General features: G+C 40.1%; 1 protein-coding gene across 1 annotated transcript; it reads left to right on the top strand.

Moving 5' to 3' along the window:
* The first annotated feature begins 3,910 nt into the window (after positions 1-3,910).
* LOC148012636 (uncharacterized) lies at positions 3,911-18,191 on the top strand. The gene is made up of 4 exons (XM_087669404.1): positions 3,911-4,821; positions 16,857-16,944; positions 17,606-17,702; positions 17,829-18,191. Exons 1-4 carry the CDS (start codon positions 4,328-4,330, stop codon positions 17,954-17,956), a joined length of 807 nt encoding a protein of 268 aa, XP_087525530.1. The 5' UTR covers positions 3,911-4,327; the 3' UTR covers positions 17,957-18,191.
* Positions 18,192-23,169: the final 4,978 nt, after the last annotated feature.

Genomic DNA, 23,169 nt, shown 5'->3' with positions numbered 1-23,169 from the left:
CTTTTCTTTTAGCACAATGCAATGCAATTGAGGGCTATTGCAAGGATTCAAGGGGAAGGTTTATCATGAGGACGTGAAATTTTAAGATGCTCTAAACTTGTCGATAACATTTGATTAAGTTATTAATCAAATGTGTAAGCTTGTTTAGCACACGTGATGCACATGGAAGTTACAAGCCAAGAACCTAAAAAATATAGTGGGTGTCAAAGTTAAAAGTTGTGATAAGTTATGCCAAGTGGGCTTTGGGGGCTAGTTTTGACCCTAAGATAGTTGTTTGGCCAATAGTGGTGATATTAGGTGTTGGGAATAAAGGGCAATGTACTTGACCATTGGGCATGCTTGCACGACGTTGTACTCTATGTCCTATATACCTATCCAAAAAAGTAAAAGAGGTACACTATTGTACCCACACACTGTATCATTGTCTCTTTCTCTTTCTCTCTCTCACTTGCATAGCATCCACCATTGAAGCTCTATTCTCTCTTCGATCTGGGCACTTTAAACTAGCATCAAAGCTTGGGATTCAGGAGCAGGAGCTTGCACAACAGGGGATCAACAGTTAGCTTGAAAGCTCACAGCTAGGGCAAATCTTCATTGAGGTTTGTCTTGATCTCATTTGCTTTCGCATCTAGTAGGGCAGCTCTAAACCTCATCAGGGCAAAGCTAGGGCATTAGAGTGTGTATTGAGCTCTTTTGGAAGAGCACTTGAAGCTGGAAATAGGACAGCCATGTCTCTTTCCTTCTTGTGAAGCATAAGCATTACCATTGCCTTTGAGCTTCAAGAAGGAGCTTGGGAGGGTCATTTGGGACTCCCTCCCCCCCCACATTAGCATTGAGTCATTGTAGCCTTCCAGCCCTCCCAACCAAAAAGATGCCATCACGTCAGTAGGCATGAGTTTGTCTCAATTCTGGACAGATTAACCACATGTCACTATTTTGCTCATAACTTGAGCTGGAAAACTAGGATTCAAAAACTTTTTTTATGAAAATGAAGCTCACTTCGAGCTCTGTGACCTTGTAGAAGAGCTTATGAGCTGATTTAGGGTGCAAGTATGTGTAAAATTGAAAACATAGAGGCTACTTTCTGAGAACATTGTATACAAACCTTAGCTGTAGGTAGATCAACCCACTCTCTTGATTATCTCCTTCATCATTGGTAACTCCATGACCATCATTGGATACTTGAGAGGTCACTCTTGAGCTTGGCATTGACATTGGAAGTGTTTTACTTAGTTTCTTGGATTTTTCACAACAGTTGACAGGGCAACATTGACAATTCATGCATATGCTTGAATAGCATTGGTTGTTTTATGCTTATACATGCCCAAATGGATGCCTACTTGTCATGGGATGTTATGCCTACCCTTTGGTGTACTGATTTGGAGTTGACTTTGGCATTGCCATTGCTCGTTTTGACAGTGAATTCACTGCTGTAATAGCAAGGGCTAAATGCAATTTTGTTAGTGAATGACATGCCTATTGGTTGCAGGCACTATCTCGGGTACTAAATGTGATGTCTATATGCTTATCTTGGATGTCATATACCTAGGAATAATTTTGGGCATGCTTTAAGCTTGGTCTTGAGCTTGGGACATTTTGTCTTGGCTGGAAAATTACAGTTTGCAAGTACCATAACAGAGAGGGTATTTTGGATAGTTGGATGGTTCCCATTGAGGTCGTTATGTACTGATTTGGTACTGATATTGTTGACATATGCTTGGACATTGGGTGCACATGCTTTATGCCTCATTTTTAGGCTAAAACAAATCAGTCTATGTAGGCATATTGGTGTTGTTTACAATGAACAACAGATCTTACTGGTCAGTTTGCATCACTGCTTGGTCACTTGTTTTTCAACAGATTTGGCTTGTCTTCTTGCCATTTGAGCTGCAAATATGGCAGCAATGACAGTAGTCATCTTATGCACATCAAGAAGCTTGGGGCAGATAACTTTGCAATCTGGCAAAAGCAATGCTACAATGTCTTGGTGCAAAATAAATAGGTGAAGCTTATCAAGTTGAAAGAGGACACTTTCAGCGAGAATGCTACAATGTCTTGGTGCAAAATAAATAGGTGAAGCTTATCAAGTTGAAAGAGGACACTTTCAGCGAGAATCGTCGTGACCATTTGGTTCCATGGAAGAGTGTAGCCCACGTCTACTCTTCTTCCCTATGTTTGTGTTTTGATTTTTGTTTTAGACGTGCTCGTACATTCTATATTTTCTCAATGCAAACCCTACCATATCTTCACACCTTTTGGATCAAAGCTAAGCCATCGCTTCACTTTCCTTGGCCTTCCTTTTTGGACATGGGAGAGGGTGTTGAGCATTGAGTAAAAATGCTTGTTCTCATCCTCTAATTTATCATATTTTTCTAGCATTTCTTTGGCTCATTGAGATAGCCCCAAACAAGCATTTTTGCTTTTTGAGAGAGAGAGAGAGAGTGTAACGCTGCATATCTGGTCCCACGGGTCCGCACGAGAGAGAGAGAGAGAGAGAGAGAGAGAGAGAGAGAGAGAGAGAGAGAGAGAGATGCAACAATTTCTATAAAAGGGACTTAGTGTGCAAACCACTCTTAATCCCACTTATCCCTATTTATCCCCACTCCCCATACCATCTACTTATCAAGTCCATGGCAAATTTGGAAAATCAAGGTTTAAATTGATCTTACGACAAGCTTCTACAAATCAAACATACCATCTACTTATCAAGGATCATTCATAATTGATTGATTAGGGCAATTCCCTATGGAGTTTATGCAAGGGTAAGCATAGTTGATTGATAAGGGCAATTCCTTATGGAGTTTATGCAAGGGCAAAGCATAGTTGATTGATAAGGGCAATTCCCTATGGAGTTTATGCAAGGGTAGAGCATAGTTGATTGATAAGGGTAATTCCCTATGGAGTTTATGCAAGGGTTGAGCTTGGTGGAAATCCATGGTGATGGTGGGTTGACTTAATATAAATTGTGTCCTATGAGTCCAAAACTAGTTTCCTTCAGTTAAGCATAACCTATCAAGTAAAGGAGTTGCATGAAGGTGAAGTATATGCATAACCACTAGAGTAAGAGAGGAAAGGCAAGGTTGTCTTACGAGGTTGAGATCAATGAGAGGGGCTGCACCCATGGTGGTCGTCTTCAATGTTTACCATGCAGGAAATGACCTAGCTATGGAGTCTACTTACAATCAAAAATCTTGATATATAGCTCTAGCTACGTGGGATGAATGACAATCCCCCTTGTTAATTTGAATCAACCCTCCCTTGTCATTAAGATTAATGCCATTTTGTTATAGTCTTCATTAACCTTATTGATTCTGTTACAACACAACACAACCAATCTTACCTAGATGAATCACATCCCCCCGCCCACCCACGAGAGAGAGAGAGAGAGAGAGAGAGAGAGAGAGAGAGAGAGAGAGAGAGAGAGAGAATGCTCCCCTACGATAGTTAGAGAGGCTAAAGATATTGTAAGATGATAAAGAGCATACAAAAAACAATTAGTGCAACTAGTTAAGCATGTTTGCATATGCATATCTTTAAGATTTAGGACTTCTCTAAAGGTATGAATAGGCTAAGATTTAGGACTTCTCTAAAGGTATGAATAGGCTCGAGAGAAAAATGATTGCTTCGGACATTTTCTTCAATAATACATCATATACAATATAGGAGAATATAAGTACAGGGAAAGAACAAAGCAAAAACCAACCAAACAAGGCCCAAGAATCTTGATAGATATTGATATTTATCATACAACCGACCAAATATTATGGCGAATAACAAATAGGCTTTGTGTAAGAAGGTCAGTAGAAATAAGTGATGGTCCTAATGCTTTTGACTTACGTATACCTCGTGAATCCAATCAGGTTGCCTATGTTAGTTTTACCACTATAAAGTATAACAGTAAACCGGATTCATATAGTTTATTCAAGAACTCTCGCTTTTACAGTCGGGCTTCGCAGGGTATGGTGTTGATGACTATGACGAGGATCTGCAGCAGACGAATCTTGGTCCTTTGATCTCATACGGCAGGATTTATGGACGAGCGTGGAGCTTCCTTCCAGGTCGCTTCTTGCGTTCGTGCTGCTTCTGCAGGGTCTCTGCTTCCGTAGGGTTTTTTCTAACACAGAACCTTCAAGAAGAACACTGGATCATCTAGTGTCTGCCTCTGGCGCATTCCATATCAAGGGAGACAAGTTGGTAGGGTTTTTGCTTTCACAGAACCGGGAAGAAGAGGCATGGATTCACAAAGTGGCTGCCTTTAAAACATTCCATATCAAGACAGAAAGGGCAGGCCTTCAAACCTAGACCGCTTTTTTTTTCCTGGCCAGTCATGGCTTCTCAGGAGCAGGATGGGAGAACCAATAATGCCTTTCCTGAATCTGGCGCAGACGATGACGAAGAGTATGACAGTGATAGTGAAGGGACTTCAGCTCTGGCTCTCCGTAGGCGGGAGGCTAGTGACGATGATGAAGACCATCAGGAGCCCAATGTTATCAGCAGAAGACCCCGCTTCTATGAGGAGGATGCAGAAGATGAAGGTGCTGCTCCTGTTGAAGAGGAGGAAGAGGAAGACTACGAGGATGCTGTGGATGGTGATAGGCCTGCTGAGAATGGAGTTGAGGATGATGAAGAGGTGTCACAACATCATAGGGAAGGTGTAGCAAAAAATGCAGGCAGTCATGCTGAAGGGACTGTGAAGCAAGGTCCTGCAGGCAGCAAAGGTGCAGAGGACAAGAAGGATGCTGAACCTTTTGTTGTACCAACAGCAGGGGCATTTTATATGCATGATGATCGCTTCCGATATAATGAAGGAGTCCGGCCAAGGTAGGCATGTTTATTTTATCCTTTAGAAATTTCTTTCTGTTTGCTGTATCAGTTATCCAATTCTTCACATGTGTATTGTTTTTAGACAGGTAAATTGTTAATGTATGTTTCAGTTTTCTGTATCAACACACAATTCTTTTGATGTGTACTGTATTCACATAGGTAAACATTAATAGAAGATCATTGGCAGATTATGACATTTACCATCAAAATGCATTCTGATACATGAAAACATATGCCTTCTCTCTTCATTTTAAGATGGCTTGACCTATCTTGAAATAAGAACAAATGACTGTTTTTGGGAATCTAGTTAATAAAGCAGGGTTTGTAGCTTTTTTTGCTAGACACTTGGCTTGGCTGAGGCTGTACTGTACAGCAGAGCTTCTAGGAGAAAATCCCTTAACTGCTTCTGTCGTTTCCTTATTTGGGAATTCTAGCAAGCATGTGTTCATTATAAGGGGTAGAATTTTCCCCTCTCAATCGTTTTGCTTAGGTCTATTGATGTGTTTGGGGATTGCTAAGTTGCAGAATCCTTCATACGTTTGTTACACTTATGGCTAAATGAATGACCTAGACCAACAACTAGCACTAGATACCACCAAGTACCTATGCCGCATAACTTATAGCAACTTTTGCCTTTGACATCTTGTGATTTCCTCAGGTCCCGGGCTCGTAAATTTACTCTAATCCCAATTACACCTCACATGTACAACATTTACTTAACCATGTGATTAAAAATTGATCCACATGTTAAATGATGTCTCAAAAATACATATCTTCATGATACTAACTTTGGTCAGCAGAAGTGTAAACTCATCAGAGCAGTTCATTTTTATATAAGCAACTGCAGATTGATCCCAATCTCTCTAAAAAGCTCTTTCGTGCCTTGCAATCGCTATAGTTCACCCATACGAGATACTTTATTTAATTGTCTAAAACAAGTTGCTTGGACTGGTGCTTAGTTAATGGGCCTTTGGCCTTGCTAATTATTTAACTTCCAGGTGACTTTAGATCAGCTCATTTTTGCCTAAGACAAACGCAGTTTAAGATAAGCTCAATAGCTCATTCTGTACTTAGTACTAAATATAAACTCCAATTTGCGGCAGATTCAGCAGTTACAGCAATGGTAGATCTTTTCACAACTTTAAGATCTGCTTTTCAGTCAAAATAGATGGTTTCCAACCAAGAAATTGTGCCAAAACTTAAGCATTTTTTGTTTCCAAAGTGATGGCCTAGTAGTAAAGCTTGTGCTTTATAACCTAGAGGTTATGGGTTCAGGTCCCAAAAGGTGCATTATAGGTAGGGACACTTGGAGTCATCATGCGGCCAGGACTCGTCCCTTGAACACCCTGGGAAATCCTCCTAGTGAACCCTCCTTCTTGGCGGGTGGCTACGATCGAGCTCTGTTATTCACTTGGCTCACATATTATTGTTGGTGTCCATAGGAGATGCCTAAGTTGCTTCATGGCTATCTATTGGAGGGGAGGCACCCCTCATTGGGAGCGTTTAGGGGTATGAGTCTAATCGAGAAAAACTTAGAAACTTCTTGGGAGCATCCATGGGCAATTTGTTTTTCAAATTTGTATTTTGCAGACCAAGACTCGAATAGCCTTAAGTTTTGCAATGAGCAGTGACAACGCCCCATGGTGGTTTTCAAGGAAGGGAACTCTTCACCACTTCCCTCTTTGGTGGTTGCATCACCTACCATGACAGCTTTAACCAGTCTCTTTCTACAAAATAAAGGCAACATTTTGATAATTAAAGTGCCTTCTATCAAAAGACACACTTTTTTTTATCTCTCAGGTTTGCTCCTAGCACTAGCACTTTAATAGTTGTAGAGAACATTACCATCTAGCGAATTGTTCCTATACTAGAATTTGCTAGAGAGGGCATAGGTGTGATGGAACTCCAAACTTTCCTCTTCACCACTTCCCTCTTTGGTGGTTGCATCACCTACCATGACAGCTTTAACTAGTCTCTTTCTACAAAATAGAGGCAACATTTTGATCATTAAGAGTGCCTTCTATCAGAATAGACACACCTTTCTACCTCTTAGATTTTCTCCCAGCACTAGCACTTAACGGTTGTAGAGGACATTACCATCTAGTGTTCCTATACTAGAATTTGCTAGAGAGAGCATAGGTGTGATGGAACTCCAAACTGCTAAGCAAGCATGCTTGTATTGCAATGGGCCAATGTTTTGGTAAACTAGTTTGTCCCAATGCTTCTGTCTATTACTTCTATTCTCTCAAGCTTGCTCATCGATGCTATAAGCATGAGGTTAATATGTCTCTCATTTGGCCAGTAGATTGTCTGAAAGTGGCTACTACAGCAGCAACGATGCTCCATCATACTCAACTGGTTGTGAGGCTCCTCTGTGCTACGTGATCCCCAACCTCACATTCCAGTGAACAGGCTTTTCAAAATGCGGTATTGTACTATAGGTCTGGGAGTCTTGCTGTTAGTGCTGTCGCTTCCTACCAAATATGTGCAACCCCACAGGATATGATATTTGCAAGGTTCAAATCATCAGCCGTAGTTCTCAAATGAGAAATATAAAACGCCTTGTCAACAAGAGACTTACTGCACCTTCTCAGGATCCACAGTCTGCGATTTCCCCAACTCGATGTCTGGATTCTCTTCCTCCTCCTCCTCCTCGTCATTGATCTTTGTACGATTGGCAGGCTCCCGGGCTATCTTGTTCTCCTGTTCATCATCATCATTACTGCCAAAGGTCTTCTTCTTAAGGGCCCCCTTCTTAGGTTTAGGGATCTTGGCCTTCTTGCCAGCGTGTTCGTCAGGATCTTGCTAGTCGTCTTCCAAGTCCTCGTCCTCTTCTTGCGGCTGTACATGCTGTTGCTGCTGTGGTTGACGGTGCTGGTGCTCATCATCATCCTCTCGTTCGTCCTCATTCTCATCCTCGTCCTCGTCTTCTTCTCCCTTGACTAAACCGACATCCTCCATCTTTGCCGCTGTGCGTTTGATAGCCATAGCTCCTCCCACGTTAGACCTGCGTTATGTAAACGTTGCTTTCGGTTGGTAGCCTTGGTATGGTCCTCCAAATTACGTAGCTTACCTAGGCCTCTCTAAGAAAGCATACTAGGACACTCTATTGCCCGACAAAGGAATGAACTTAGGCCCATTACACATTGGCCTAGACAACCATTTTAGCCCCCCTCAAACGAAGAGGCATTCAATCTACGTGTCAATCCATATAACAAAAGACTAGGTGTGGATTCTTCCTTGGTGTTGTACGGCAACTTAACTTGGTGCTTTGCGCCAAACTTTGAAGCACCACTATCACTATTGTTTAACACTTTTTTGCTACTTCATGTTGGTATTGTCTCAATGCTTTGCACTAAAGCTTAGAGCACGAATGTTTGTGTCTTAATGCATGTTTTATGTATTTGTATACCATCAGCTCCATAAATAAATAAATAAATAAATAAATATATATGAATGATTATGTAACTATTTTGGATATTATTGTGGCAAAGAAAGAGAGAGAGAATCTAGGTGCTCTTCTCAGTGCTTTGCGCCAATATTTTTTTGGTGCTTCACATTGGTATTCTCAAAGCATGTTTATTCTTTGATATTTCACACTAAGATTTGAAGGCACGTTTCAAATGATAAGAGGGTTCATGGGCACTTGAGTCACAAAGGAATCAATTGTGAGAGACCCCAAAGCTTTTTTGTGAGCTGAGAATCTTTTTGTATTCTCTTGGTGCTTCGCACGAGTGTTAGGCTAATACTTTATACTGAATTTAGTCTATGCACACACACACACACACACACACTCTCTCTCTCTCTCTCTCTCTAACTAAGGCTCTCTTATGGGTGCTCTCTTAGGGATATAATTTGTTTTTCCTATCCCATCATTTTGTTAGTCCTTGGAAAGGAGGAGGGGGTGGATCGAGGCCTTTCAAGAGATTGACATGGATAGGGGAACATTACCCTTGCAGTTGTTGGGTGTAAAGTCCCTTCGTCTCCGTGTAAATAGTCTTACGGGTGTGAACACACCCTTATTGTACCCTAACATATAAATACATTCTTTTATTCTCTGTGTACCATCAGGAACTGGTATATCTATCTCTGCGTTCACTCCTTGTAACGCTCAGCTCTGCAGCTCATGCCTTGATCTCGCACTCCATTGCGCACTCCCCCCTTCAAACTGGTATCAGAGCGTGGAGTGCACACTTCTCGAGGTCAAAGGCAACTCGCGAACAATCGAGACCAAGAGGCAGGTTTAGCGTGACCAGCGTGGACCAACAGGTAGCAGTAGATGTGACGGCAATGGACTTCGTTTCTAGTGTGATGATTGGACTTCGTGTCTAGTGTGATGGCAGTAAACGACTAGACGTGATGTCCAATGGGAACCAGCGTGGCAATGAGCAAGCAACGCCTGTAGTGAATCGTCATGCCTTGCGTCACACATTTGACAGATAGTCGACAAGTTGACAGGGGTTCCAGGTCACATGAGTCAGATGGGCAGCCGGCTGGGTTCTAGGTCACGTGACGTGACTGGCAAGTCAACGGACCTCGCCACGTCACTTTTTTTAAGGTCATAAATTCGTTTTTCTTCAAAATTCTATTGGAATTTCCCCTTGGCTTAACGGGGGTTCGTGCGCCTAAGCATAGAGTTCGGACCCAAAAATTTGGGGCTTTTTAGATTGAGTGTTGTTCATGCAAAATTGAGGCATGTGCATCAGAATCGATGCACATTTGCCTGGGAATTTTGGGGCTTTTCACATTTTAGTGAAATTTTTTCAATTTCATTGAAATTTGTGCACATTGGACTTGAGAAATTTGGGGATTTGTCCAGATTTGGTACGAGCAAGTCACAAAGTGATATTTGTCTCAGAAATTGTAGGAATTTGTGACATTTTGCCTCCGACATTTGGGGTTTTTCATGTACATGCAAAATTGGGCTAAAATTTACCCAATTTCTCGACATTGATGCACATTGGACCGTGTGCAATTTGGGGCTTTTCTTGCTTGGGCAAAATTTGTGCGCCATTTGGTCATTTTATGTACATACAGGCTTAATTCCATGCAATTTGGACATCTAGCACTTGGAAAATTTGGGGTTTTTTGCCGAAATTGCTCTATTTTGGCAAAATTAGCTTGTTCTGTGCATACCAGAGACAATGCAGATGTGTGGTTGATGCTTTGAGCACAAAACTTTGGGGCTTTTGACCATGCGTGTCAAATTTTATACCCGTGGGTACATGTACAACAGAAATTGCAGCTAAAATTTGGGATTTCTCATGTAATGTGATGCATTTGCCCTTGGAACAGCCGTAATCAGTTGTGGAATGCTGTAGCATATGGTTTGGTGCTTCTGAAAATTTGATTACAGATCTGAAATCTTTTCTTCTACGTGGTCATTTATTGCTGGTTAGTACTTGTTTGTACCTTGGTCACTTGTGTGACAGTTTGGGCCTGCATTTGCACAATTTTTCGTTCACATTTGGGCTGAAAATCATGGATGGTAGCAATGACAACAGTAATCTCATGCACATAAAGAAGCTTGAAGGAGCACATAACTTTGCAGTTTGGCAAAAACAGTGCTACAATATCCTGTTCCAAAAGAAGCAGGCAAAGCCGATTAAAACAAAATGGGCAAAATCTGGAGATATGGAACTGGATGATTGGGATGAGTTAAACGAGCTTGCACGCTCAACCATCGAGCTATCGATTTCTGGTGCCTTGCTATTTAACATTGAAGGTTTGGATTCTGCATATGCTATTTGGACTCGACCCAAAGAACTATATGCACAGAAGAGTGCCTCAATCAAAGTGTATTGGCTGAAAAAGCCTATGGATTTGCGCATGAAAGAGGGTACAGCAATGTCTACTCACTTGAGTGAGTTTTAACTCCATTTTCAATCAGCTGGTTGCCTTGAAGTTCTTGATCGATGAAGAATTTAAGATTACGTTTTTGCTTTGCACTCTTTCAGAGAGTTGAGATACATTCAGGACTACTATGAGCAATTCTAATGCAATTCTTTTGTATGGTGATGTAGAGAGTGCTCTACTCATGGAAGAAATAAATCGATAAAACAATGCATCCAGTAAGTCTTCTAGTGCTTTGCATACTAGGGGTAGATCACATTAGAAAGGCAAATCTGATAGCAAGGGACGCAGTAAATCAAGTGGCAAAGATGTTGAATGTCATCGTTGTGGCAAGAAGGTCACTTTAACATGATTGCTACAAATGGAAGAAAGAGAAAGGAAAGGGCAAGAAGACAGATGATAGCAAGGAAGAGAAGAAAGAGGGTCAACCTAAGAAGAACAGTGTTAAAATTGAAGAGGTAAATGTAGTTACTCATGACAATGATAGTGGGAATGACGTACTCTATGTCTCTTCACACTTTGGTGCATATGCTTTACTTGCAGATACAGATGATGACATGCATACCTGGATTCTCGATTCAGGTGCTTCCTTTCATGTCACCCCTCATTGTGAGTGGTTCTTTGCCTATACAAGGGATTGACATGGTGCTGTCAATCTTGGGGACAACTATGCATGTAACATTGCAGGTATTGGCAATGTGCAGTTGTAGTTTCAGCATGGTTCTGTCTTCACACTTCAACATGTACGACATGTATCTTAGCTCAAGAAGAGCTTGATTAGCACAAGGCAGCTAGATGATGATGGATTTTATACCAATTTTGGTGATGGGAAATGGAAGATCTATAAGGGATCTAGAGTGATTGCCAGAGATTGTAAAAGTGATACCCTATATCCTCTCCATGATCTAGTGTGAGTAATCATGTTGTTGCCGTGACCGAGCAGCCAAGTGTTTCTTTGTGGCATGGCCGGTTGGGACACATGAGTCAAACTGTAATGAAAGTGCTCTCTCGTTTGGGTTACTTGCCTTGTCTTCGTTATGCTGATTTTGAGCATTGTGATCATTGTATTTATGGTAAACATGCACAAACGTCTCATAAAAAGTTTATTTCGCTGAAATCTCCTCCTCTAGAGTTAGTACATTCAGATGTATGTCAGATGCTAGGATTATCTTTAGGGGGGAATAAATATTTTGTCACCTTTGTCGATGATGCTACATCAAATGTATAGGTTTATCCTATTCGTAGCAAGGATGAAGTGCTTGACAAATTTAAAAAATTCTTGGCATTGGTTGAAAATCAAACTGATAAGACACTCAAGTGTCTTCTCTCTGACAATGGTAGGGAATATGTGTCTAAATCCTTTCAAGCATTTTGTGACAGCAAAGGAATCAAAAGGGAAGAGGGAGCTCATTGTCCCTCATAATCCACCCCAAAATGGAGTTGTAGAGTGTATGAATCAAACCATATAGGATAAGGTTCGTACGATGATGTCTCATGCTGCATAACCCCATGTTTTTTGGGCAGAGGTTGTTATGACAGCCGTACACTTCATTAATCAATCACCAAACAGCTCTTTGGGGGGAGGGGGGATAAAGAAAAAGAAAAACGCAACAAACTTGAGCCAAAGTCTTGTAAATGCATTTTCTTAGGATATGGTGACGAGGGTGAAATGGGTTATAGATTATGGGATCCCGAGAAGAGGAAAGTAGTACGCAGCAATGATGTTATCTTCTGGGAAGATCGCATGCATAAACAACCCGAAAAGACTGAGGAGGTCCATAGGGTTGTATTTTGGGAAGAAATACCTTTTGGACAGCAAAATGTGCCCATTGTACATCAGCAAATACCTACTGTAAATGAACTTGTAAATGCCAAAAATAATTTTGGAAATGATCAGCCAGCTATTGCCCATGATAATGAGCCACTACATGTGCAGGAACAGCCATGACAGCAAGCTGTTAATGCCGATTTGTAGGCTGAAATGCCAGAACAGCAAGCTGAAAATGCTCAATAGTTAGCAAACAATGATCATTGGGTTAGGAGATCTTCTAGGGCTACTATAGACAACTTGATAGATTCATTCCCAGTGCAAACAATGTGGTTGATTATGTCATATTGACAGATTGTGGTGAACCGACTTGCTTCAAGGAAGCAATGGACAGACAGGGCAGCAAGAAATGGTATAAAGCCATGTTGTCAGAAATGAAATCTCTTGAGAAAAATGGCACTTGGGACTCGGTGTAATTGCCTAAAGGATAAAAAACACTTCCATGCAAATGGGTTTACAAGATGAAGGTTACTTCTAGTTCCTCACCAAAGTACAAAGCAAGATTGGTTGCGAAGGGATACAAGCAGGGACACGGAATTGACTTTTAATGAGATCTTCTCTCCTATAGTCAAGATGACTACATTGAGAATCATTTTGGGTTTGGTTGTAGCTGAAGATATGGAGCTCATACAGATGGATATAAAGATTGCATTTTTACATGGCGATTTGCATGAAGAGATATATATGCAGTAGCTTGAAGGGTTTGTGCAAAAAGGGAAAGAGAAGATGGTATGTAAACTCAAAAGGAGTTTGTATGGGTTGAAACAAGTACCAAGAGAATGACACTATAAGTTTGATACATTTATGCAGTCTCAAGGTTTCCATAGAAGTCAAGTGAATCACTGCTTGTACACTAAGAAGGCAGCAGATGACAGCCTGATTATCTTGGTTCTATATGTTGATGACATGTTGATTGCTGGCAGGGATACTCATGCCTTGGACTCACTAAAGTAAAGTCTTCATGGCACCTTTGACATGAAGGATCTTGGTGATGTAAATCACATTCTTGGCATGCGAATACTCAGAGATAGGTCGAAAGGATTGCTCTATCTATCTCAGTAGGAGTATATCTCCAAGGTTTTGCAACGTTTCAATATGGAGGGGGGAAAAACAATTGGGGTTTCATTGCTTCCATATGTGAAACTCAGTGCAGAGGACAACCCTACATTTGATGATGAGACGGTTGAAATGGCCAAGATACCATATGCTTCAGTTGTTGGCAGTTTGATGTATGCTATGGTTGCTACACGTCCTGACATTGCCTTTGCAGTGGGAGTGGTTAGCCAAGACATGGCAAACCTTGGTAAAAAGCATTAGGAAGTAGTGAAAGGTATTATGAAATATCTCAAAGGCACAAAGGAGTTGTGCATTTGCTTTGGAAAGCAGAAGGTATCTGTCATTGGCTTTACGAATACATACTATGTTGGCCATGCGGATTGCAGAAAGTCCACTTCTGGGTACGTATTTACCTTCACAGGAGGAGCAGACTCTTGGATCTCCAGGCTACAAAAGTGTGTTGCATTGTCTACTACAGAGGCAGAGTATGTGGCTGCCATTGAGGTATGCAAGGAGGCTTTATGGCTTTCACGTCTGGTAGGAGAGCTTGGCTTTACAGAGTTACTTGTTCTCCATTGTGATAGTCAGAGTGCTATCATGCTAGCATGGAATCCGATCCTTCATACAAAGACGAAGCACATAGGTGAAGTACCACTTCATTAGAGATGTACTTGACAGCAAGAGCATTGAGCTTGTCAAAGTGCATACAGATGATAATCCTGTAGACCTTCCATGAAGGGTCTTCCAACAGAGCAGTTTGCTCATTGTCGACAGATGATGGGAATTGAATAGATGTATGTATTTCAGCTTTGTAGTTGAGGGTCCGGGATAGGCTCTAGACCATCAAGCATAGGCTCTAGACCAATGATGAGCTTTGAAGGACCCTGAGACTCAAGCACTTGTTGCATGAAATTAGACCAAGTAGTGAAATTTGACTTGTTAAAACGTGTCTTATCCGTGAAGGCATTCTTGGCCGTTGCAACAGGATTGTAGTGCTAGAATGGAGGAGTGGAGTACACTTGGGAATTGGGTTGGCGATGATTGGATGATCAGATCGCAGCAGATGATGCTGTCGCCAATAGCTAACATCAGCATGGATGAAGGCTCCAGCAGCAAGAGCAAACACGGATGGAGTGGCAGCAATCTTGAGGGCTGGACAGCCATGTGGGAGGAGGTTGAAGGCTGAAATCTGCACATGGAGTGAGAAACCTGCACAGACGGAATGAATCTGAATGGGGGCAGCCTGTCTATTTATAGATGTGGAAGGGCACCCCAAAAATTAGGGTTTCCACTAAACTCTCTTAAACCACTCCCCATTTTAGGGTTTTTACTTTAAAAGAGCATTTTTTAGTTTGTTTGGGGCTGTTTAAGAGGCTATTCAACAAGTAATGCGTATTTTAGTTCAACAGTCTTACCATGATGACTCTTGACTTTGATCCTCATGATTGTGTTTTGATGCCTTTAATAGGTTTTACGATTTTTTCCAGCCTGACATGCTTTTGCTAAATCATCTAATTGCTAACAATTTCATATATGTGCCACTCCATTGGATCTAATAAGTGACCCTGAAATTGACATGGACTGAACTAGCTATCCATTTGCCTTCAGAAAATTTTTAAAAAGCGTGCAATAGTCATGACTCACCCATACAGGCTTTGGAGCAGCTCATTTATGGCTAAAACAACTGTGTTCGTCTTTGTCAAGCACAGCCATTCTTTAGAGCAACTAGTGAAGATCCCTCCTAGCTCATTTAGAGAGCATTCATTCTTGACTAGTTACTGCAATTTCTGCAGTAACAGCAACTTTAGATCAGTGCAGAACTTTTAGGTCTTCTCATCGGCCATAGATGGTTTTGAGCCAGGAAACTGTCCCACAAAATATGCAATTTTGGGGAGCATCCATGAAAGTTTTTCCTTTTGTGGACCTATAGTCGAAAGTAGCCTTAAATTTGTTGTTATTAATGGTAGCAGCAGCACATGATGACTTTTGAGAAAGGGAACTGTTTTCTACTTCTGTCTTTTAGTGGTTGAACTATCAACCATGACAGCCTTGAGCTTTGGCTGGTCTCTTTCAACAAATGGGGGCAACATGTTTCCTTGATCAGCTTGCTGCCTCAAGAAAACATTGAGTGCCACTTTCAATAGCTAGTAGACCTTTTCATCTCTCAGATAAGCTGCTCGCATTAGTACTAGCACTTTGATAGTCATGGAGAATATCACCATTTTGGATATCATTTACTAGTTAGAATTAACTAAAGGCGGCATAGGTGCAAGTCGTGATATGTATCTCAAGTTCTCTCTCCTTTTGTCTTTCTTGGAGGAGAGAGAGAGAGAGAGAGAGAGAGAGAGAGAGAGAGAGAGAGAGCAATCATTTCGAGAGGAATCAAACACAAGTACGGTCCATAAAATGACTCTCACTCTCAGTCGGAAAGCAAAGAGCCATTAAGAATAGGTGTCAATAAAAGATCAAATGACAAATTGGGAAAGGATGTGTGAGAATAAGCAGCACCATTGAGAGAGGCTGGTTTTGGAAGTAGCAGTGAAGGAGAAGGAGCAAGGATTCAAGCAACCAACCAACCAATAAGAAGCTCTCCCATTCTCTCTGTCTTTTTCTTGGATAGTGCTTGTGGAGGCATTGAAAGTAAAGCAAAGCAAAAGTCTCAGATTGTTGTGAGATTCGGTGTGTCTTGGTTCATTTGTTGTTTTGTCTCTTTGTCCTCACTTCAAGCATGGCAACAATTTACATTGCTACTTAAAAAACTAGGATCGTTGTTGAGGGAAAAGGTTTGTATGGATATGCTTGCTTGTATGAATTGTTTGCACCTCAACCAACCGAAGGGTGGGCAATGGCTTGATGGCAAAGAATTTGTATGGATACGCTTGCCTGAATGAACCTTTCATAATGTGACCAAGCAAAGGGCAGGTTTCTTTTTCACTTTCTTGACAAAATAATATGTCTTCAACCTAGACTTGGATAATGTCTCTTGCACTTTATTGTGTGTTTTGATTGGGCCTTACTTTTGGTCATCAATTGTTCGCTTTTATGTATATTGATGGGTCTAGCTTTAATATAAATGCCTAATGTTAGTATGATGTTAAAATTGAAAGGTTATGCATTGTTTCAAAAATTTTATAGAAAAGTGAGAGTTTAAGTTCTCTAGAAATCCTCATGCCTTTTCTAGCATGTCAATTTCGTGGAACTTGTTAGAGTGGCCAATTTAAATAGTCATTGTAGAGGTTTGTAATACCAATACTACATCTAGTGTTGATCATTTGGTTCTGTCATTGTATTGCAGGGCTATCTTGGCACAATTTACACCAGAACAAATGAGTCGTTATGAGTGCTATCGACGCTCAGGGTTTCAGAAAGCAAACATGCGACGGGTATGTGGAGCAACTAAAACTAGACACATTCATTAGCACAGAATCATCATGCATTAATACCTAAATTTACTTTAAAACAACCCCAAAAAGATTCATCTATGAAAAAGGTATTATTTTTATTCAATAGGATAAATACCTAAAAAACACTGTTTAAAAGGACATGTTGTGGACATCCATTCACCCCTCTCATTGTGATCTTCATCACTATGGATCACTCCTCTCTCCCGGATCATTCCCTCTCCTCCTCAGCCATCTCTCTCCTGCTGTCCACACCCATAGAGGAGCTACTGCCCTAAAACTGTGATGTCACCTTGCTGCCCAGCCTGCTGGTTGCAACCGCTCTGCTTGGATGTCATTGCCAGCTGGGAGGAGTCATTGCCAGTTGGCTATTCACTGTCAACCTGCTGGTGTACCATGTCATCTGTTGCCTGATGCACTGCAGCCTGCATCTTCTTGATTGTAGTCTGCATTGTGCTGCCATTTTGAACAATCTGCTGATTGTGGAGCCGCTTTATAGCCAGCAGACATTGCATTTTGCCACTTGTTGTTTTGAATGCGAATGATACATTCATTTGCGAGAATTATGAATCAAATTTGGAATGGCTTGTTAGGTCTATTTAACTGAATCTGCTCTAACAACAGTTATTTTGTACATTCACAGCTATTGCAGAGTGTTGCTGGTTGCCCGATTTCAATGCCTATGACCATAGTCATGTCAGGAATAGCCAAAATGTTTGTGGGAGAGCTTGTTGAGATTGGTGAGTAAGAATTGTGTATAAAGTCTCTGGAAAAACAAAAAAGTATAAGTGCTGCAGTTCCCAGTCTCTACTTCTACTGGTTACCCATTTGACCACTGGCTAAGGTTTTTCCTCTTTAAATTTCAGGGAGGATAGTAATGACTGAAAGGAAGGAAACTGGCCCTATAAGGCCATGCCATATTCGTGAAGCCTATAGGCGGTTAAAGCTGAAGGGCAAGGTCCCTGCTCGAACTCGGCCAAGGCTATTCCATTGAGCTGTATTTGCTCTGAACAATTGCATGTATCCTTTGTCAAAATTGTAGCCATAGGAGCTATGTTGACTTGCAATGCAGAGTCCTTTCAGACGTATTCAAAATTGTAGCCATAGGAGCCATGTTGACTTGCAATGCAGAGTCCTTTCAGACGTATTCAAAATTGTAGCCATAGGAGCCATGTTGACTTGCAATGCAGAGTCCTTTCAGACGTATTCAAAGGCTGGTGGCTTATATACGCATTGTTTTGCATAGATGGCTGGCATGAATGACATCGAGAGGACAAATTCTTGTTGTTGCTTGCACATTGGTCTCCTTGAACCTTTCGAGGTTGTGTGTTAGTGTAGCTCATGGCCCATAGGCCACCTCTCCCAGATTAGGGGTTATATACGGCTAATGCTATTGTGGACAATGGTACTGGGGTAAATTTTTGGTAATTATGGGCGAGGCTTCCTATCTACTGGTGAGGTGATTCTCTATAGCCTTAATTCTCAAGGACAGATTCAGAAAGGGAGAATTTGTGTTCTGACTGTTTCTCAGTTGTGCATGATCTTTGAAAACTAGAGCACATCTTGAACTGTAGCAAATCATGATGGAGTTTCTGAGTGAGACCTTTACAAGTCATTGTATACCAATTTGTCAAAGAAATTTCCATAATTGGGGCCTTGTTGTTTCTGTCGTTATATGAGCTATCCCAAATATACTTTTGAGCATGGTTCCTTTGCTAGCTGCTAGTATTAAAAATAGCTTTGAGGTTTTTATTTTTTGTGGAATATTCTTGAATTTTTTTGGTTGACTGTAGATTAGCAATCCTTATGGTAATTCACTTCCATGCACCTTTACTTTGTTAGCCTAACATTTTCCAGTAAATCATCCATATGGCAAACTTTGAATTGTCCAAAATTTTGTTTTAAACACGCCATCAAGAAAAGCAAAAGTTCCAAAAATATCCTATGTGGAGCCATTCAAACTCTTTAAAAATGGGAAAAACAAGTAAAAACTAACTGTTGCTGCCTATGCAAAAAGCAAAAAATATCAACCTCTCTAAAAGAATATATTTGGCTACAATCAAACATTAAACAACAAAATGGGTGGTATCAAGTCTAAGAAGTACATGGTCGTTTGTGCACAATCAAAGAAAGTTATCAATTCTTCCAATTACAAAAACCTTTAAAATGCTTTGGAGTGGACATAGTGGGAATCAAGTCATTGGAGCATTGCCTTGCTTGTTAGGTACTTGTGATTGAACATACGTAGCACTAGCCATGTTTGCAATGAAGTGAGCCTTATTGTGTAAGAGGAGTATTTATTGCTACAATGAGTATTAGACTCCATGATCAAGTAATTATTTGCATTCAACATGGACAATCAAATTAACCATACATGTAGATGTTTGAAGCTCATAGATCAATCTTGCTTTTATGAAGAATGTTGACCTTAATCAACATGTTTGTTATCGTGTTGCATTGCATATCTATGAAAGTCTAACATGCAAGGAATGTATTGAGGTTCATGATGCAATCTCTTTGATCACAACAAATAACAAAAATTAAGCTCAGCATACAAGTATGGCTGACATTCAAATAAAAAAGAAGAAAATATCTTTGTTACAAGGAAATTCAACAAGCATGTTTGGAACCCAAAAAAGCGGCATGGGAACAAATGATATTTTTAGATCTAGATGCACATCTTTTAGATAGGATGCTCGCTTGAAACTTTTTTATGAAGTGGTTGTAGTCTTTATTGCAATTAGCTAGAAATATGGTTGAGAACACGAGACTAAAGACAATTGAGCACATATGCATATCGTGATGTTTATGATTTCATATTGAAGCATACAAAGTGTAGGTAACGAAGTTTTGCCTAAGCTTGCTTTTGGTACACACTTGTTTGCATGTCATTCCTTTATGGAGTGGTTGTAACCTTTGTTGCAATTAGCTAGGAACATGGTTGAGAACATGAAACTAAACATAGTTGAATACATGTGCATTTCATGATATTTATAATTTAATATTGAAGCATAGAAAGTACAAGTAACAAAGTTTTGCCTGGGCTTGTTTTTGGTACACACTTGTTTACATGTCATTTCATGAAAGTAATGCTTTGTAATTATTAGTTCTTGTTACGAGTTCATGCATATCATATCACAAGAGTTCTTTCATTGCTGAAAAATTCATCTACTTCCCATGTAGTAGCATTAACACTATGACCTCATGCAAGTGTGCCACCCCATACCTAGCCTCTTGCAATTGGGGACAAGGATGCAATCCCATCTCTTATTGCAACATGCCAAGTATTTGGTCTCTCTCTTGTAGAAGCTAAAGATGTCAAAGTTCCCAAGAGTTGAGACATGGGGATTCCTTTGCAAAAAACTCTCAAACAACTTTGCTAGCTTGTTTACATTACCAACATCGATGGTATAGATCTAGTAACAACCTACATAGTAGTTATGGTTACTAATAAAAGATCCTTGTGGTGAGCTATTTGAAGAGAGATAATTACTGCACCTTAAGCAATGGCTTGGAGAAATGCAACTGAACATTTCAATGCTTTAAGGTATATATGTTAGTATAAATTTTGCTTGAATCTTAGCTTCCGTTTGAGCATATTATTCTAAGGTCTTTCTAAGATATGGTGGGTAGATATGCTTTGGCAAAAGCTTTCTTTGGATAGCATGGTTTCTCTAATTCTTATTGCTTTTTAAAATGTCAACATGCAATTAGAGAAAAAGATGTCTTTTGCATGTGTCAATAAGGGAACAATAATAGAAGCAAAAGTGATTCACAACCAAGTATGATTCTATTGAAATTGTTTGTAAGAATTATCTTATGCTCAAACTCAAATCATGGACAATGACAATAAATATGTGCTTCATTGAGGAAAACAAAGTTGGATGGTTTTAATAGCAAAAAGAGCTTGCACAACATGAAGACATTTTATGACCATTTCTTAAGCTTGCACAACATGAAGACAATAGATATGTGACTTCATTGAGGAAAACAAAGTTGGATGTCTTTAACAAGCATGGGCTAAGAATGGATTTCCTTTCCCATTGTTAGGTATTGCTTCAAATTTCTTTGCTACAAATTTTTAATCAAGTTCCTTAAAGATAGCTCAAGAAATCTTCAAACCAATATTTGATTGCACACATTTCTATTAGGTTCTACTATGAGGTTAATGGCTTTGTGCCTAAGCAAGAAATATGTAATTTAATTAATAAGGGTAGATTTAAATCCCCTACACACCTATGTAGGGACTCTATTCCATAGGCAAACTCTTGTGGTGTTAAATTGATGTGGCAAACCCTAGGATTGTAAAGCTTTCTTAATTTAGTGGGACTATTGCTCAAGAAATTGTCCCCAAAGCTATTTCAAGGCATTCATACATAAACTTTTGTTAACCAAGGAGATTGTTTTTAAAAACTTTCAACCCACACTCAAGGTGAATGGTTCAAGTGGGATTGTGTATTCCATGTCCAACATGTCTAAGTAATACATATTACATTTTGTTAACATTGCCAATGAGGGCATAAATGATTAAAATGGTACTCTTATAAGGTGATTCATCTTTGAAAATTTGCTTCGCTAGTTTAAGTGGTCTACTATTAGGAAAGAATGCTAATAACAAAATGGTATGGTGACAAGGTCATTCTTTGAAAAATTACCCCTAGTCTACTAAAGTGGCCTACTTTTAGAAAAGAACACTAATAACAAAAAGGGCAATGCTCCTATGCATGTTCATGCATTCTTGTTAAATGTGTTAAGATAAGTGCAATTTTCTCACTATCTAAAATGCTGAACTTATAGAGATTAAACCCTCTCTTTCAAATTTAGTAGATAAGAGTACAAATGGAGGGCTCCAAACAAGTGAAAGAACCTTAGGAGTATAGGCCCTCACCCTCTTACTCAATCATAAGATTTAGAGTCAATAAATTACTTGTCCACATAGCTTAAACCCCTTCTAAACTCCCCCTTGTTTTTGAATCAACCACTTGGTACACAACTAAATAGCTCCATCTTTGCTCCATATAAGGTGCATTAACTCACCATAACCTTTCTATGTATCATAGGTGCCTTCAAAAATCTCTCTCTCTCTCTCTCTCTCTCTCTCTCTCTCTCTCTCTCTCTCTCTCTCTCTCTCTCTACTTGGGATAGAACCCTTTAAAGGGGTAAACTTAGCATAGAGCATTCTCTTTTCTTTTCCTCGAGGAAAGTGCCCCCTCGCTATAGACCCAAGTGTAATACATCGTTTAAGTGCAAGCCTACTCAAAACAATCTATAATTCTATTATGGCATATATTCATGTTGAGATTTTTGGATAACAAAGCCACAAGTCTCACAACGTTCCTTGTTTTATTTTAACCTTCTTAAACATTAAATCAAACTTTGCTTGGCCAAAATTTAGAATGTGTGAGTATGCCATTTGTTCTAAAGAGTGGGTTCGAGATGAACGAGCCCAATTGTATTAGTTCTTTGTGTGAGTAAACATGCTTATGACATGAATTATAGAGAAACAAAAGAGTATGTGTGTCTACCTTTCCTCAATGGCAACATAATTTGTTTTCCATTTGCTTCCAATTATAAAGGTGGCCTTTACTCATGCATTGTAGGTCGTGGGGTTTGGCATACAATCACTCACTCCCCCATATATTAGGCTCCAAAGGCCTCTTTTCTCAAACTTCAATTTGCTAATTTTAGAGTACACCCAATAACGGCAAGATGTTCTAATTTACCAAGTACATTGAAGAACCCCATGTCAACATAGTCAACACATCAAGGGCAAAAGTGGAGGCATTCTTTCCATCATGCTTGCACTATTGCATGGACTTGTTTTGTTTGAATGTGTAGAGGATTATGCCAGCTACATATTTATCTTCTACAAAAAGAGCAAAAGGAAAAGGAACATCTTACATAGCATCTTTGCCCAGGACAACAGTGGGCACTATGTGCAACAAGTATTTTAGCACAAGGGATACCACACCATTGCTTACATGGCTAATGCACCAAAACATTAAATTGTACTATAGCAAAATTTGGTGGAGGCAGCAGTTATGGTGCTTGATGATGCACACTTGCCTTATTATCAAAACACAGGGAGAGGGTAAGACAACTTGTCCATGTGTTTGAGCATGAGCTAAGATGAGGATTAACAAGTGATTTTGCAACTTCTTCCACAAGGCCAAGGTTCTCACTCTGATCAAGATTAGTGGACACATT

This window comes from Lygodium microphyllum, chromosome 27, assembly GCF_053477565.2.
Source record: "Lygodium microphyllum isolate KBCC chromosome 27, Lygodium_microphyllum_v1.1.10, whole genome shotgun sequence".
Taxonomy (NCBI): Eukaryota; Viridiplantae; Streptophyta; class Polypodiopsida; order Schizaeales; family Lygodiaceae; genus Lygodium; species Lygodium microphyllum.
The sequence above is the reverse complement of the archived record's forward strand: the minus strand, read 5'-3'. Positions and strand labels throughout refer to the sequence as shown.